General features: G+C 43.8%; 2 protein-coding genes across 3 annotated transcripts in view; one reads left to right on the forward strand and one right to left on the reverse strand.

Annotated features, from left to right (window-relative positions):
* LOC143983097 (uncharacterized) overlaps positions 1-4,910 on the forward strand; it is a 55,624-nt gene extending 50,714 nt beyond the window's left edge. For both annotated transcript variants that reach the window (XM_077482364.1, XM_077482365.1), the window contains 2 exons: positions 1,484-1,549; positions 2,426-4,910. In XM_077482364.1, the coding sequence (XP_077338490.1) occupies positions 1,484-1,549; positions 2,426-2,445 (86 nt within the window). In that variant the 3' untranslated portion in view covers positions 2,446-4,910. The remainder of the gene's footprint in view (positions 1-1,483; positions 1,550-2,425) is intronic.
* A 999-nt stretch (positions 4,911-5,909) lies between these two features.
* Positions 5,910-18,564, reverse strand: part of RFC2 (replication factor C subunit 2) — a 47,693-nt gene continuing 35,038 nt past the window's right edge. Inside the window, exons 10-11 of the mRNA XM_077482363.1 lie at positions 12,077-12,190; positions 5,910-6,217 (exon numbers count right to left, since the gene is read on the reverse strand). Coding sequence (XP_077338489.1) covers positions 6,110-6,217; positions 12,077-12,190 — 222 coding nt within the window. The 3' untranslated portion in view covers positions 5,910-6,109. The remainder of the gene's footprint in view (positions 6,218-12,076; positions 12,191-18,564) is intronic.

Below are 18,564 nucleotides of genomic sequence, written 5' to 3' on the forward strand. Positions count from 1 at the left end.
TAATAAATCTCAGCTGAGAGGTCCCAGCCACACCCAGTGGAGCCAAGGATGGAACATACTCTCAGAGGATAACATGATTTCAAACTGCAGATGTTGGCACTGTTAGAAGGTGTGCTTCAAGCAACTCCAGAACAGTTAGTAGAATGTAAACTGGGGACACCCACTACAGCATGACCATCCCCCACCTTGTGTTTAGAATCAGACATTTTGTGACTGTGTGGTGGTATAGTAGTGTATAGGCTCAGGGCAGGGCCTCAAGTACTCACAAAACCTAAACAGCTGGTAGCAGGTGAGGGTCAGATGGCCAGGGGTGAGCAAAGTTATTGCAGGCAGGCAGCAAGAATGGATCAAAGATCCACATGGCTCTATTCATGCAGAAGCAGGGAGATGCTATTGTGGGAAATGACGTATGGTGTAAAAGAGAACAATACAGTGCATGCTCATCACTCCACCCAGTGGATTACATCAGCGTTCAGTTCCACACTTTCTGTGGCAAAAACAGCTGTAATGAGAAATAAAGGTGTCCAGTGACCTATATAATTGCAGTAGTGCCTTGTGCATAGCCTGACTGGAGTCTTCAAAGAAAGGGCAAGCTCTGAGGCGATATCATTGGCTCTGGACTTGGAAATCACTCTGCAGCTAAACTTTACCAGAACAAAGTCTTATGTGGAACTCAGTGGCCAAAGATTACTTCCAGACTATCCAAATACATCCGTCAAATCCAGCAGGTATGGATGTCCTACTCCAAAAGCCAGGCTGAGATCAATTGCACTGGAAAGCTGCAATCAAATAGATGAATCTCCGACAGCAGTGTAGATAAGAGTCTTGGTTTAGAAAAAAAACAAAAACAAACAAGAGGCACTAACTAAAAAAAAAATAGTCCTGACACCGCAGAGATGCAGAAAGATGTCCATCCTCCTAGAACCTTAGAAAGAATTGCTGATAGTTGGATGGGGTTTCCTGGGATGGCCTAGTTTTTGTTTGCCAGTGTCCACTCCTCTTGTACAGTATATGGTAGCATAACACAAAGCTCAAAGGTTCCCTCAACACTGATAAAAATATAGATATGTTTACTGATCTACATGCTAAGGGCTTTGCCTCTGTATTCAACCAACCTTGTGACAGCTCTACTAGTCCTCAAGTTACCTTTATTGCTGCCTGGATCACCTACCTGCTGTCTGGACAAAGGTGATGATACTGGTTTACTGTTTTCAGCTAGATTGAGCAATGCAGCATGTTACTCTATCGAGAAAAGGGAGTTTCACCTGCTTGGCTTTGCAATCATAAAACTGGCTGTAAAGAATTGAAAATCCTTTGGCAGGTAAAACATATACTGTATGTATTTAAACTGCATACTTCCTTTTGGCTTGAAAATCTCATAGAGTTGGTAATAAATTTTACTAAGTAAAAAACCTACTGAAGGTAAATGCAATGTGGACCTCTTAACAATCTTGCTAAATCTAATTACATTCGTTCCCTTAAGAATATGAAACAGTTGAATATCAGAATATCTGGATTGGCCCTGCGGACATAGAAAATAAACAAACAGGTATGTTATTTGTACTCTACACTCCTGGCCTTACAAGCCAGACCTTATTAATACATTGCAAGAAACTGTAGTTATGTTAGTGCATTTGGATGTGGAAGCCTTTTATGATAATATATCGCATGATCTGGGAGTGTAAACACTTTCCGAGCTTAAGACAAAGTCATATTCCTGTACATACGGCGTTTCTGTTGGACTTATTACAGTTTATAATGGAGCATAATTTCTTTTACTTCCAAGGTGCCATCTATAGTCAGTTAGGAGGGACTCTAATGGACACAGCTTGTGCATCAACTTATACAAACCTCCTTCTAGTGTATAGTGTAAAAACTCTAGTTATTTCCATAAGATATGGAAAAATATATCCCACATTTTATTGTAGTCCCACTTCATAGATGATGCTTTCATTTAATGGGATGGAAAGGGAGCTGGTGACAGAATTGAATAACAACTCCATTCTGCATGTATTTTACAAGTGAGTGTGAATTCCTCCTATTGCCTATCATGAGCTTACAAACAGAGATCTCCCAGTGTTCATAGTTTCTATGAAGCCTGATCTCTATTTGACCATTTAAGTCAATTAAAGGAATCCTTCAAAAATGTAATATGTGTGGTATGAATAGGCCATTAAGGTTGGCCAACAATTGGCTCTTAAGTCTACCAATCAGTGAGCCTGGACCAACACATTTTACAACCTCTGTTCACAATTTTAAAAAGTATGTTTGTCACAAATATACAGTCAGTAATTAGAGCTGATATGACAAAACTGGGTTTCTATATGGTTTCAAAATGTCCTATGAAAGTCTGGGACTTTTTTTTTCATAATTACGTAACTCATTGTTTGGTTTGGACTTAAATGGTCTTTTTCTGTCTTTATAGATTGTAGCGAAAAAAGATGATCTTCTGAGAAGAATGAATATGGATTTTCTTACACTTCAAAACAATTTTTTTGTATTTATGTATTACTATAGATAGGGTATTGTTTGATGTTAAAAATAAATACATACATAAAAAATGGCTTATTAATAAATTTCAAGCTTAGTGCAGCAGGTGGAAAATAAGAAAAAATGTGTTTGTTCAAATGCTCAGTATTGATGGATGAATTCCTCTTGTGGAGCGATTGTATTCTAACAGCAGGGAGAGTTCACAACCTTCAGAATACAATAAACAGTGTTGCTATAGCCGGTGGCATGGATCAAGCGAAAAAAAAGACAGGTTGGTTGAGAGATAGACTTCTGTACAACCAGCCTGTCCATGGAAGGATTGAAATTCAGCCAATCCCCGCTGAACCGGCCAAACTTCAATTCATCTATAGCTAGCTTTAGAATTTTTCCCTTTTATAATTTTTTCTTTAAGCTGTTGAAACATATTTGAAGGTATGTTTTCCTTAGCAAAGCAGGGAAAGCAAGAACCCCTGCCAGGCTTTTATATCAAGGGAAAAAAACTTAGTATTTTTTGTACAGTACTTTTTGGTCTATATCCTAACGTTTTATTAGCCAAAAAAAGTATTATCCAGTGCACTACAAGTTCAAGTATAAAATGCACCTGAAAAATTCAGCCAACCAATCAGCTAACAGTGGTAACAACTGGTTAAGCTCAAAATCGCGCTTTCCTACTTGGGATTGTCAGCTTTTCCCAGTAGCATTGAAGGCAGGGACTTGTACAGCACACAAAAGTACTTGTTCCTCCACAGGATCATAGATGGTCAGTTAGTGACGTAAGCAGCCATCATTTTGGTTGATTTTAGCAACATTGTTAAGACTGTAGCAAACATCTTAGTTTATGTGTTGAAGCATTTATATTTCTGATTTAATGTGTGTGCTAGGCTTATTACAACATGGAATTTAAAAAGATGCAGTAGCCAGGTAAGGATTTGTGTCTGCCTTCCAAGATCAAGTTGGGAGATCTACAAAGTGTGAGTTTCTTTTTTTTTTTTTTTTTTAGCTGAAATGGTATAATGGAACTGGAGGTACAGTTTCAAAAACAAGTGTTTCATTATCCTTGAAGGGAGCTTTGCAGAGAAGACAAATTCTATTAACTAGGTCTTAAGCTTGTAATACTGGAGTGCACCCTGCTACTTGTTCAGCATCATTTGATGGCGTGCTGGTTGTATGATGTGGATTAACATTCCTCAGTATGATGCCCCATGTTGAAGTAACATTAATCTATGTTCCCAATATAAAAGGTTGCAGCATATACAGATGCCCTCTAACAGCTTGTCTCTACTAGCAATCAAGAATCAATCAACATGGTTCCCCATCATGTGATGCGCCAGCACACACACCGACCTAAGCTTGGTCTGGGCATCTACCCATCAGACACAGATCATGAAATGGGTAATGGGAATGCTGCAAATTGTTTGAGGGGAAACCAAAGAGAAAAATAAAACAAAAAACAGATCAATGGATACGATAGTGCCTGAGCAGGTTTTAGTTAACAGTAGATAACCCACAAAACCTAGGTGGCTGATAAACACTAAACATATGCATGTTGTCTATATGAATAATGCAGTCTCGCTGAAGTCATCATCACAAAATGCAGATTTAAATAGCTGAAGTTACATACAGTACAAATCTCCTCCATTTCCCTGTAAAAGTAAAGCTCGCCTTTGCCTCTTCCTGAGAATATTGGTCATTCATTTTCCCATCAGACTTAGCCCCCGTTCCCACCTATGCAAATTAGATGCGGCTTACACCACATCCAATTCACAGGACATTTTAAAATACATTCAATAATATATTATTTTACATCAGTCAATGGCCCACATCAAGAGTTTTAAAGGTAATTGTCTGCTCACTTATGCACCTGTGACTTAAAATACTAATGCCAGAGAGCAGCCGATAGAAGTATTTTTAGATGTAGCCCAACAACGCCAGCACACTACTTTTTTTTTTTTTTGCAGAATTTAGGATTCTTTAAAAAGATCCAGTTAAGGAGGTTTGGAAATTTAAAAGCCAAAAATCCATATTTGCATGTAATTTCAGCTGCCCATTTCTCATATCCAGTGATTATTTTGATGTCCTTTTTCATTGAATGTAAACTTTGCTTAGGCATCATTGTCCAGTTTAAACAGGCTCCTTTCTACATTGGCCCTGGAAGGTGTATGCATGTGAGGTAGGGACCTTAGATTGTAAGCCACTCAGGCAGGGACTGATGTGTATAGTATGCACCTTTTGCCACTTTATAAAATACCTGTAATAATGTCATTAGTCCCTGATTCTAGACTTGCCAACCCCCATTTTTTTCAACTTTGTGTTCATAAGTGTTTGTGGAAAGCCCTTTCAAATTGGTCACATTGTACAACAATGCATAGTGTGTTTTTAAATCAGGCTTTTTCTACAATTGAAAAGCTCATCAGTGTGGTTGGGGGGGGTGTGTATGGGGGAAAGGAGAGAGAATTGTACAGCAATAAAATTATTCCAGGAGTTGAAAAACTGAGGTGCCACCCTTAAAAAGGTTTTTAAAGGGGGATGAGGAACACCAAAATGGGCTCTTGAACAACGTTTACCACTTTGTGGCTGGTATTGACACACCAGACTGCTGGAGCTTGCCTCGTGCATTGCACTTGGTTGAAGTACACTGCTGATGCTTAGCAGTTCAGTACATTTGGCTGTTTTACCAGGCTCTGCTTCATCTTCGGAACCAGAAGAGTCACCATTTTCTACGGTTTCATACTTAACAGTGAGGAAATCTCTCATTCTAAATCTGGTGTCTGACTAAAATAATACAGGAAAGAGGATGACTGATCAGGGCAACATCTCAGATACACTAATGAGAGGCAGGCAGCCACAGGGTTAAATCTGGCTCTGTATAGCTGGTTAACACTGCTTTGCAATGTATTCTCTGGCAAGTGGTAAACAATGATACAATGTACTACTAGGCCCCTTTTGCACCGAGGCACTTCTAAACTGCCAAGAAAACAGTGCTTTTGAAGAGCTTTCAATGGAGAGGGGTGTTTTTCACAGCCCCGCCAGTGCACTGCCCCAGTGTGAAAGCAGTGTGAGTGTGTGTGTGTGCGTGCGTGCGTGCGTGTGTGTGCGTGCGTGTGCGCGTGCGTGTGTGTATTTCAGTTTTTTTATTTTTTTGCGTGAAAGTACTTTAGTGTAAAAAGGGGGCTTCTTACCGACAAGCATTGGTAGCAGCTCACCTCTCACACGAGAGGAAAGGACTGGCTTCATAGTACTACAATGTTTACAAATGTGATGACATGCTTCAGCCATTCTGATTGGCATGGTTTTGTCTGTGTCAGCTTGCTCAATCAATATGTGCACACTGGCTACCCGAGGGTCATTTCTGTAATTCCATTTACAAACTCCATTGCAGAAATAAAATGTTCATCACTCATTAAAACATACAGCAGGCGTAAAAGGGCATAAATTGTAATAAAAATTACAAAACCAGGTACACCAGAACATATGGCACAAATGCAAACACCTAGCAGCAGGTGTAAACAGAAAAAGCACACACTTTTTTTTAGACCTCAATAGATATCCTTTATCAATAAGACATATAAAAAAAAATTACAGGGAAATTTTCATCACATAACAGTAGTACATCCATCCATTAGCTTGTGGAAACTGCGGTCTTCTGACACAGACGTGCAAGCAGTCCAGCCATTTGTAGAAGAGAATTTACACCCTCTGTAACTTTCATGTGTGTGTAGCCAATTTCCTGCAATAAGTAAAGTAAAAATCAGTAGTTGCTAATAGGATGCAGAAGATTGACAGTGTCAGGATACAAAAACAAGGGGGGTGCGAAAAGACAGTATCTTATATATTTAAAACAAACAAACACACAAACACACACACACACACGTTTATGATTCCGTGCTTTAGTAAACAAAATGTCATATAGGATTTAGAACTGCAGGGTTCCCCTTTTAGGGAGGCTCCACTGCATTGCAGGTTCCTAGGGAACCACTCTTGCATACATGCTTCTTGTCCCTGCGCTGCACAAAATTACACAGCCCAAAGCCTAAAAAAGAGAAAATCATGCCACCCTTCCCCCCTCTCCTAGCTAACCGATTGGCAGCAGGCCCCAGGTGATGTGGTTAGTGCATGCCTTCGCCAACAAGACCTTTGGGAAAGCGGTGCTAAAGAAGCATGACTGCTGTTTTGACACAACATATCAATATATTTACTGAGGAATGCACATTTTCATCAAAACATTCTCAAAAGCTGAGTGTTTAATACTATCTTAAAATATGGAAGCCACGGAAATTTTTATTTATTTATATAATATACATACACACACACACACACACACACACACACACACACACACACACACACACTTGCTGCTCCTACTTCACAACTAAAATGAACAAAATCATGTAGTGCAATGTGGGGGTAGACTGAAGTAGGTAATCGCACACAAAAAAAAAAAATGTCAGCTCACATTTAAAAAAGAAGACCCTTCTGATCCTGCACAGTTAACAGGTTCCACGTCATAATGTTATTGAGTTGCACTGACAGCCTGTCTGGTAGACACTCCAGCCTCAGTAGTACCCAACTACCATCTGAGGTAGCATGTCACTGACCTTATGTGTTATCAAAGGGTGTGGGTAGGAGGTTTAAACCCTACATGAATACCATCCCGAAAAAAAAAAAAAAGCATGTACAGAAATAGAAGCAAGATTTGAGTGGGACTTTGCACGCAATTCTGACATTTCTCTCCTACATGTACAATTCATAATTTTTTTGCTAGAAAATTACATAGAACCCCCAAACATACATACATACATACATACATATACATTATATATATATACATATATATATATATATATATATATATATATATATATATATATATATATATATATATATATATATATATATATATATATATATATATTTTTTTTTTTAGCAAAGACCCTAGAGAATACAATGGCGGTCGTTGCAACTTTTTATCTCGCACGGTATTTGCGCAGCAATTTTTCGAACATGTTTTTTTTTTCCTGAACAAAACACAACACAGTTTCATGCTTTAAAAAAATAAAAATAGCGAACAGTAAAGTTAGCCCAATTTTTTTGCATAATGTGAAAGAGGAAGATACGCCGAGTAAATAGATATCCAACATGTCACGCTTCAAAATTGCCTGTGCTCGTGGAATGGCGCCAAACGTTGGGATTTAAAAATCCCCATAGGCGACGCTTTAATTTTTTTTACTGGTTACATGTTTTGGGTTACAGGAGGTCTAGGGCTAGAATTAATGCTCTCGCTCAGCGATACCTCGAACACCTTTTTCATATTTGGGCGGGACTTGCATATGCATTCGCTTCTGCGTATGAGCTCACAGGGACAGGGGTGCTTTAAATTTTATTTATTTATTTTTTATTGTTAATTTTATTTTTTTTGTTTGACGCCTCCAAACGATCATAGAGAATCCGGGGACCATCTGGTCCGCCGGAAATCTCTACGATATCATCCGGGGGCCGGCGGATCTTGTGACCGACTCACGGACGGAATCGGTGAGTTGGTAGAAGCACCGGAGGGCGGCGGGGTTCCCCTCCCGCCACCCGTAAGAACGATCAAGTGGCGGAACAGCCGCTATGATCGTTTTTATGGTGCAGGGAATCGCCGGCTGAAAATGACGATATCTGAATAATGTCTGTAACCTCAGGCATCATTCATATTACATATATGAATATATTATATTCATATCATTCAGATATACCACCACAAAGCCCACGATGTCATATGACGTAGCTTGGGCGCCAAGTGGTTAAAAGCACTGCAAGCCCTTGTACACACGGTCGGACATTCTGACAATCAAATCCGTTGGATTTTGTCCGAAACTGTTGTACATAACGTGATGACGTTATTTCGTTACGACGGGACTACGTTCAGGCTAGTAGTCAATAGCTTTGGTCTAGGAATTTGATCTGAGCATGCGTGGCACTTTGTCCGTCAGAGTAGGCTACACATGATCAGAGTATGTCCAATCGGAGCATGTTGTTGGAAAACTTGCTCCGTCGGATATTCCAACGGAAACAGTCCGATGGAGACCACACACAGTCGGATTATCCGATAATACGGTCCGATCAGACACATTCCGTCGGAATCTCCGACCGTGTGTACAAGGGCTTACAGTTTAACCACTTGCCGACCGCCGCACGACGATATACGTCGACAGAATGGCACGGGCAGGCATATGGGCGTACCTGTACGTCCCTGCCTTCCCGCGGGTGGGGGGCCCAATCGGGCCCCCCCCGGTGCCAGCGGCGGTCGGTATCCGTGCAGGAGCGATCTGGGATGAGGGGGCGGCCATTCATTCATGGCCACCCCCTCGCGATCGCTCCTGACGAATGGAAGTGAAGCATTGCATCACTTCCTCTCCTGTAATGTAAACACAGGAGAGGAAGTGATGTAATCTCTCCTCCGTGTCGTGTTGCACCAACACAACACTTCACAGTAGAACATGCCAGGCACACTCACACCCCCCCCCCTTCACCCCCGATCACCCCCCCAATTACCCCTGCCCCCCCAGTCACAGTGACACCAATTGCATTTTTTTTTTTGCATTGGTGTCATTTGTGACTAATAACTGTTAGGGCAGTTAGGGTTAGCCCCCTTTAGTTCTAATGTACCCCCCTAACCCCCCCAATAAAGGTTTAACCCCGTGATCACCCCCCGTCGCCAGTGTCACTAAGGCTAGGTTCACATTGCAGCGGTTTATGAGCACGGATGTGATTCGCACCACACTGCAGTGCAAATCACATCCGATCTCTGTGCGATTCGAGTTCAGCCATACAGATAGTATGGCTGAATTCGCGCCGCACCCGCCGCAAACTCGCACGGGACCCTTTTTTGGTCCGCAGCAGAATCGGATCGCATGGGTGTTCACACCATGCGATCCGAGTTTGCAGATTGCACTGCGATATGCGAACTGATCTGGGGGGTGTCATTAACATTTCACTGACACTCCCAGCAGTTCGCATAGGGCAGTGTGAACTGCCGCCGGGAGGCATGCGATGCGGGAACCCGCCGCGGATTCATGGCGTTCCCGCATCGCTCCAGTGTGAACCCAGCCTAATAAGCGATCGTTTTTCTGATCGCTGTATTAGTGTCACAGGTGACGCTAGTTAGGCAGGTAGGTATTTAGGTTCGCTGCAGCTTTTTATAGCGCCAGGGACCCCCATATACTACCGCATAAAGCCCCCTGATTGCCCCCTAGTTAACCCTTTCACCAGTGATCACCATATAACTGTTACAGGTGACGCTGGTTGGTTAGTTATTTTTTTATAGTTTCAGGGCACCCGCCATTTATTACCTAGTCTCACTAGTGTACCCCTAAATTTAGGGGTGTCTACTTTCCAAAATGGGGTAATTTGGGGGGGGGGGGGGGTTTGTGCCATCTTGGCATTTTATGGCCTTCAAAACTGTAACGCCCTTAGAAAGCCTGAAGGCGGTGCTTGGTTTTCGGGGCCCCGTACGCAACTAGGCTCCCAAAAAGTCCCACATATGTGGTATCCCCGTACTCAGGAGAAGCAGCAGAATTTATTTTGGGGTGTCATTTCACATATGCCCATGGCATGCGTGAGCAATATATCATTTAGTGACAACTTTGTGAAAAAAAAAAAAAAAGAAGTTTGTAATTTTCCCGCAACTTGTGGCAAAATATAAAATATTCCATGGACTTAACATGCCTCTCAGCAAATAGCTTGGGGTGTCTACTTTCTAAAATGGGGTCATTTGTGGGGGTTTTGTGCCATCTTGGCATTTTATGGCCTTCAAAACTGTAATAGGTAGTGAGAAGTGAAATCAAAAATTTACGCCCTTAGAAAGCCTGAAGGCGGTGCTTGGTTTTCGGGGCCCCGTACGCGGCTAGGCTCCCAAAAAGTACCACATATGTGGTATCCCCATACTCAGGAGAAGCAGCAGAATTTATTTTGGGGTGTCATTTCACATATGCCCATAGCATGTGTGAGCAATATATCATTTAGTGACAACTTTGTGTAAAAAAAAAAAAAAATAAAAAATATTCAATGGGCTCAACATGCCACTTATCAATTTCCTTAGGGGGTCTACTTTCCAAAATGGGGTCATTTGGGGGGGGTTTGTACTGCCCTGCCATTTTAGCACCTCAAGAAATGAGATAGGCAGTCGTAAACTAAAAGCTGCGTAAATTCCAGAAAACGTACCTTAGTTTGTAGATGTGACAACTTTTGCACAAACCAATAAATATACAATTATTGACTTTTTTTTTACCAAAGACATGTGGCTGAATACATTTTGGCCTAAATGTATGACTAAAATTGAGTTTATTGGATTTTTCTAATAACAAAAAGTAGAAAATATCATTTTTTTTCAAAATTTGCGGTCTTTTTACGTTTATATCGCAAAAAATAAAAATCGCAGAGGCAATCAAATACCATCAAAAGAAAGCTCTATTTGTAGGAAGAAAAGGACGCAAATTTTGTTTGGGTACAACATTGCATGACCGCGCAAATACCAGTTAAAGCAGCGCAGTGCCAAATTGTAAAAAGACCTCTGGTCATTGACCAGCAAAATGGTCCGGTCTGAAAGTGGTTAACTTATCCAGGGTGTTATGCTGGCTGAGGAATCTGAAAAGTCAGCCTATGCGTTTCACAGGATAGAGAATAAATGAGATATATATATATAAAATTATTATTTTTTTTATCACACACATGGTTTTGTGGGTGGTTGAAATCTATACCCTCATTACATGGGTTATATATGCAATATGCCTTTTAGGACAACCCTCTCTCCTTACCCCATGTTTTATCGCAGTGTATAAAACGGGTCTCTTTATGCTCTTATGCTTTTGATTTATTGGATCATAATCTAAATGAATTATATCACTAGTAGTTTGTAATATGAAAAAATAATGCCGTTGTCAATAATATATATGTTTATGCATCATTGCAGTGTATACATTTATATAAAAACGATCCTATAATCCGAGACCCTGATGAAGTGGGTCATCCAGCAAAACACATCTAGGCCGACTTATCGGATCCCTCAGCCAGGAGAACAACCTGGATAAGTTACACTGCAACAGAGCTTTTAAAGTTGTTTTTAAAATGTTTTAACTCATTTCATGTATATATTAAATAAAACTGTATATTTTCTTTTTAAATCTCCTTGATTTGTGAATTTCTTAAAAAACCCTACATTATACATGCAAAGTCCCACCCAATCTTGCTTCTATTTCTGTACATTTCACTGACCTTAGTATCGATAACTCAAACTGAAGGTGCATTTTACCTTTAATGACTGCTACAATTAATCCTGAAAATGAGATGCATACAAGCTGTTAAGTAGGACTATTTTATGCCTAGAAAGATTATATGAAGTTTACTGTTATGAGGCAACCACTGGCATCATTCTTTTCTGGGCATTTTTTTTATTTTTATTTTTTAATTTTTTTTTTAGCATCCCTTGGTGCTGACAAGATAAAAAGCATCCGACACTGTTTTTTTTGCACCCCTAACATGCAGAATTAGGCTTGCGTTTTCTTCCTCAACATTTGAAATATTACCTAATAGCACCAGTTAAATTTACCTTAATAAATTCCAGTTTGAGATATTCAGGCATCTGGAAAGTCTTGCACACACGAAAGATAATACTGATGATGTCTTCTGGGGAGTAACCTAGTTTCCAGAGATGAGCCACTACCTGCAATAATTAAAAAAAAAAAAAAAAAAAAAAAAATCACAAAATAATAATAATATACAATCTCACAAGAGTACACCCCTCACATATTTGTAAATATATTATATCTTCATGTGATAAACACTGAAGAAATGACACTTTGCAAAAAATGTATAGCAGTGACTGTACAGCTTGTATAACAGTGTACATTTGCTGTCCCCTCAAAACAACTCAACACACAGCCATCAATGTCTAAACCGCTGGCAACAAAAGTGAGTACACCCCTAAGTGAAAGTGGAAATATTTTGTGTGGCCACCACTCCCCATGACGACATCACAGAGCTGGTGGATGTTAGAGACCTTGCACTCATCCACCTTCCATTTGAGGATGACCCAAAGATGCTCAATAGGGTTTAGGTCTGGAGACATTCTTGGCCATTCCATCACCTTTACCCTCAGCCTCTTTAGCAAGGCAAAGAATGCCACCATCTGAACCAAATAAGTTTATCTTGGTCTCATCAAACCACAGGATATGATTCCAGTAATCCATGTCCTTAGTCTGCTTGTCTTCAGCAAACTGTTTGCGGGCTCTTGTGCATCATCTTTAGAAGAAGCTTCTTTCTGGGATGACAGCCATGCAGACCAATTTGATGCAGCGCACAGCATATGGGCTGAGCACTCACAGGCTGACGCTTCACCCCTTCAACCTCTGCAGCAATGCTGGCAGCACTCATACATCTATTTCCCTATGACAACCTCTGGATACGACGCTGAGCACGTGCACTTAGCTTCTTTGGTCGACCATGGAGAGGCCTGTTCTGAGAGGAACCTGTCCTGTTAAACCACTGTATGGTCTTGGCCACCATGCTGCAGCTCAGTTTCAGGGGCTTGGCAATCATCTTATAGCCTAGCCATCTTTTAACAAAAAGGTTGGTCTTTATTAGAAAGGGATGGTACAATTGACAAGAATTACATAGCAAAGTTCCATATAACAAATACAAAACAATGTACATAAACAGAATAAACTGCCAGAGATTCATCCATCATGCTACAGCAGGGTCTACCCACCTCAAATGGAGGACAGGAAGAGAGGGGAAGGAGGAGGAGGACAGGAAGAGAGGGGAAGGAGGAGGAGGACAGGAAGAGAGGGGAAGGAGGAGGAGGACAGGAAGAGAGGGGAAGGAGGAGGAGGACAGGAAGAGAGGGGAAGGAGGAGGAGGACAGGAAGAGAGGGGAAGGAGGAGGAGGACAGGAAGAGAGGGGAAGGAGGAGGAGGACAGGAAGAGAGGGGAAGGAGGAGGAGGACAGGAAGAGAGGGGAAGGAGGAGGAGGACAGGAAGAGAGGGGAAGGAGGAGGAGGACAGGAAGAGAGGGGAAGGAGGAGGAGGACAGGAAGAGAGGGGAAGGAGGAGGAGGACAGGAAGAGAGGGGAAGGAGGAGGAGGACAGGAAGAGAGGGGAAGGAGGAGGAGGACAGGAAGAGAGGGGAAGGAGGAGGAGGACAGGAAGAGAGGGGAAGGAGGAGGAGGACAGGAAGAGAGGGGAAGGAGGAGGAGGACAGGAAGAGAGGGGAAGGAGGAGGAGGACAGGAAGAGAGGGGAAGGAGGAGGAGGACAGGAAGAGAGGGGAAGGAGGAGGAGGACAGGAAGAGAGGGGAAGGAGGAGGAGGACAGGAAGAGAGGGGAAGGAGGAGGAGGACAGGAAGAGAGGGGAAGGAGGAGGAGGACAGGAAGAGAGGGGAAGGAGGAGGAGGACAGGAAGAGAGGGGAAGGAGGAGGAGGACAGGAAGAGAGGGGAAGGAGGAGGAGGACAGGAAGAGAGGGGAAGGAGGAGGAGGACAGGAAGAGAGGGGAAGGAGGAGGAGGACAGGAAGAGAGGGGAAGGAGGAGGAGGACAGGAAGAGAGGGGAAGGAGGAGGAGGACAGGAAGAGAGGGGAAGGAGGAGGAGGACAGGAAGAGAGGGGAAGGAGGAGGAGGACAGGAAGAGAGGGGAAGGAGGAGGAGGACAGGAAGAGAGGGGAAGGAGGAGGAGGACAGGAAGAGAGGGGAAGGAGGAGGAGGACAGGAAGAGAGGGGAAGGAGGAGGAGGACAGGAAGAGAGGGGAAGGAGGAGGAGGACAGGAAGAGAGGGGAAGGAGGAGGAGGACAGGAAGAGAGGGGAAGGAGGAGGAGGACAGGAAGAGAGGGGAAGGAGGAGGAGGACAGGAAGAGAGGGGAAGGAGGAGGAGGACAGGAAGAGAGGGGAAGGAGGAGGAGGACAGGAAGAGAGGGGAAGGAGGAGGAGGACAGGAAGAGAGGGGAAGGAGGAGGAGGACAGGAAGAGAGGGGAAGGAGGAGGAGGACAGGAAGAGAGGGGAAGGAGGAGGAGGACAGGAAGAGAGGGGAAGGAGGAGGAGGACAGGAAGAGAGGGGAAGGAGGAGGAGGACAGGAAGAGAGGGGAAGGAGGAGGAGGACAGGAAGAGAGGGGAAGGAGGAGGAGGACAGGAAGAGAGGGGAAGGAGGAGGAGGACAGGAAGAGAGGGGAAGGAGGAGGAGGACAGGAAGAGAGGGGAAGGAGGAGGAGGACAGGAAGAGAGGGGAAGGAGGAGGAGGACAGGAAGAGAGGGGAAGGAGGAGGAGGACAGGAAGAGAGGGGAAGGAGGAGGAGGACAGGAAGAGAGGGGAAGGAGGAGGAGGACAGGAAGAGAGGGGAAGGAGGAGGAGGACAGGAAGAGAGGGGAAGGAGGAGGAGGACAGGAAGAGAGGGGAAGGAGGAGGAGGACAGGAAGAGAGGGGAAGGAGGAGGAGGACAGGAAGAGAGGGGAAGGAGGAGGAGGACAGGAAGAGAGGGGAAGGAGGAGGAGGACAGGAAGAGAGGGGAAGGAGGAGGAGGACAGGAAGAGAGGGGAAGGAGGAGGAGGACAGGAAGAGAGGGGAAGGAGGAGGAGGACAGGAAGAGAGGGGAAGGAGGAGGAGGACAGGAAGAGAGGGGAAGGAGGAGGAGGACAGGAAGAGAGGGGAAGGAGGAGGAGGACAGGAAGAGAGGGGAAGGAGGAGGAGGACAGGAAGAGAGGGGAAGGAGGAGGAGGACAGGAAGAGAGGGGAAGGAGGAGGAGGACAGGAAGAGAGGGGAAGGAGGAGGACAGAAAGAGAGGGGAAGGAGGAGGACAGAAAGAGAGGGGAAGGAGGAGGACAGAAAGAGAGGGGAAGGAGGAGGACAGGAAGAGAGGGGAAGGAGGAGGACAGGAAGAGAGGGGAAGGAGGAGGACAGGAAAAGAGGGGGAAGGAGGAGGACAGGAAAAGAGGGGGAAGGAGGAGGACAGGAAAAGAGGGGGGAAGGAGGAGGACAGGAAAAGAGGGGAAGGAGGGGAGGGTGGGAGATAGGAGAGGGTGAGAGGTGGGAGATGTGAGAGGTGAGAGAGGGAGAAGGGCACCCAGCGTATCCTCCCCAGCCTCCACCTCCCGATGCCCGGGGGAACAGAGCAAAAAAGGACCTACATCTAGTACTCTATCGAGCCTACCCAAGGTTTCCACACTTGTGTAAATTTCTGGGGGAAACCCCTACTGGCATAGGTTAGTTTATACATTGGCAACACTTCATCAATGGCCTTTTCCCCCCAAGCTCTTCTTGTAGGCGGGAGAGGCGAGGTCCAGTTAATAAGAATTTATTTTTCTGCGTAGAAAAGCAATAGCGAGATCAGCATTTTGGTGTATCTTGGCCTCTGTTCGTCATCGTGGATAGCCAACAGCGCCAGCTCTGCTGTCAGTGGGACGCTCAACTGAAGACGTTCATTAATGCAGTCCATAACCGCAGACCAATACTGCGATATGTTCTGGGCGTGCCCGCGCATATGTAAAAATGAACCTTCAGAGGAGCGACATCTAGGGCAATTTGGGGATCTGTTCGGATAGACTCTGTGCAGTCTGAGGCGTGAAGTGAACTCTATGTAGACATTTAGTCTGTATTAACCTATCTTTAGAGGATATCAAAAGCCTGATACTCCTCTCGAAGCAGTCTTCCCAGGCCTCTCTATCTAAAGTTGGGATGTCCCCTCTCCACTTGTCCCATAATGCTTCCAATCTAGGAGACTCCCTACTGATCAGCACTGAGTATAACGCAGAGAGGGGTTTCACTAGGGACTCCTGATCTAGCAGGCCCTCCAGCGCACCCACCCAAGAATCGGCGGTTCCCAAAACTGTGCCCTATAGGCATGCCGCAGCTGCCAGTATCTAAAGAGCATGCTCGCAGGCATACCATGCCTCTCCGCCAATTCCCGGAAAGGAACAAGGGTCCCATTGGAGACTACATCCCCCAAAATTTTAACACCATATCTGGCCCACAACTGTGGGTCCGGGACTTCCCAGCCACCTCCCAAATCTGTATCATGGTTCTGGTGGGGCACGTGAGGACCCACGATGCACCAAACTGCTCAGTTCCATAAGGGGACCAATCATGGATGCCTCCAGGCAAACTGCCGCGTTCGTCCTGGACCCATCGAGCCACCACCGTACCGTTACCAGCATGGCCGCCCAATAATACACCAGCAGATTGGGCATCGCCAGCCCTCCCCCGCTGGTTGGAAAATGCCCTGGCCAACCAAGGGGAGGAGCCCCGCCATAAGAAGCTTCTCAGGTACCCCTCCAACTGAAAAAAGTCTGGGGCAACCACACCGGACAATTTCTGAAAATGTAGAGAAATTTAGGCAAATAGATAGTTTTAATAATACTAATGCGACCCAGTAAATTTAAAGGGAGAGTAGTCCACTTAGAACAGTGGTCCTTCATTTGTAGCACTATGGGGCGGAGATTTAATTGTTGAAATGAGTGGAGGTCCCTCGTTACTCTAATGCCCAGGTGTGTGAACTCCTCGACCCACCTCAACGCTAGCTGAATTGCAGAGTTCGCATCCAACGGGAAGAGCACCGACTTGGACCAATTAATGCGAATTCCCGAAAACCTGCCAAAAACTCATCGAATAACTCAAGGGCAGCCTGTAGAGACGACTCCGCATCTTGCAAATATAGCAGGGCGTCATCCGTATACAGGGAGATTTTCTCCTCCAGAGGGCCCATCCCGAGTCAGACTATCCACTCGGACTGCCTAACCAGCGCCGCCAAAGCAAAAAGGCTAGGAGACAGCGGGCAACCCTGGCCTAGGCCATCTTTATGTAGAGCAACAATTTTTTTTTTCAGATCCTCAGAGAGTTCTTTGACATGAGGGGCCATGCTGATCTTCCAGTGACCAGTATGAAAGTGAGAGTGATAACCCCAAATTTAAAAACACCTGCTCCCCATTCACACCTGAGCCCTTGCAACATTAACAAGTCACATTACACCGGGGAAGGAAAATGGCTAATTGGGCCCAATTTGGACATTTTCACTTAGCAGTGTACCCACTTCTGTTGCCAGAGGTTTAAACATTAATGGCTGTGTGCTGAGTTATTTTGAGGGGACAGCAAATTTACACAGGTGGAAACACAAACATCTAAAAATATATATCCCCACATTCTGGAGTTAAAAGTACCATTTCAGTCTTTGCAGATGACATCAAGCTATGCAGGAGAATAACTGGCTAAACATTATACAATTTTCTTGTTCAATTTATTTTAGATTTACCTTCATCTATGTAGTGCAAGGGCCTGCTTGATTAAATACAATTTGAAAGTCAAATTTGACCTCATATTATATGGTTTTAGTAAAAGGAAAAAAAAAAAACTGTACAAGAAAATTAATCATACACAAGTGTTACTAGAAGAAACCTCAAACATTAGCAGTGCTCTGTCTGAACAGGCATTGTGCATGAACACAACTCCCGATGGCATCTTGTATTTACATAAAGTCCACCAAAACATAAGTGGAAAACAGGCTTCAATGCTTGGTTCAAATTGGGGTGGCTTCAAAGTCTCCTAACTCTGAAGCTGCTCCATACAGCGCAACTTGAAAATGACTTCCACTTAACCACTTGCCTACTGGGCACTTAAACTCCCCTCCTGCCCAGACCAATTTTCAGCTTTCGGTGCTCTCACACTTTGAATGACAATTACTCAGTCATGTAATACGCTACCCAAATTAAATTTTTTGCCCTTTTTTTCCCAGACAAATAGAGCTTTCTTTTGGTGGTATTTGATCACCTCTGGGTTTTTAAATTTTTTGTGCTATAAATGAAAAAAAAAAAAAAAAAAAAAAAAAAGAAGACTGAAAATGTTGAAAAAAAAAGAAACGCATTTTTCTTTGTTTGGGTGATAAAATTCAGCAAATTATACATTTTTCTTTATAAATTTTGACCACAATTTATACCGCTACACATCTTTCGTAAAAATAACTCAAATTAGTGGATATTATTTAGTCTTTGTGAAAGTTAGAGAGTCTACAAGCTATGGTGCAATTCATAAAAAATTGATCACACCTGATGTACTGGTG

This window comes from Lithobates pipiens, unplaced genomic scaffold, assembly GCF_037356315.1.
Source record: "Lithobates pipiens isolate NorthernLeopardFrog02 unplaced genomic scaffold, aLitPip1_a1.2 Scaffold_16, whole genome shotgun sequence".
In the NCBI taxonomy this organism is placed as follows: Eukaryota; Metazoa; Chordata; class Amphibia; order Anura; family Ranidae; genus Lithobates; species Lithobates pipiens.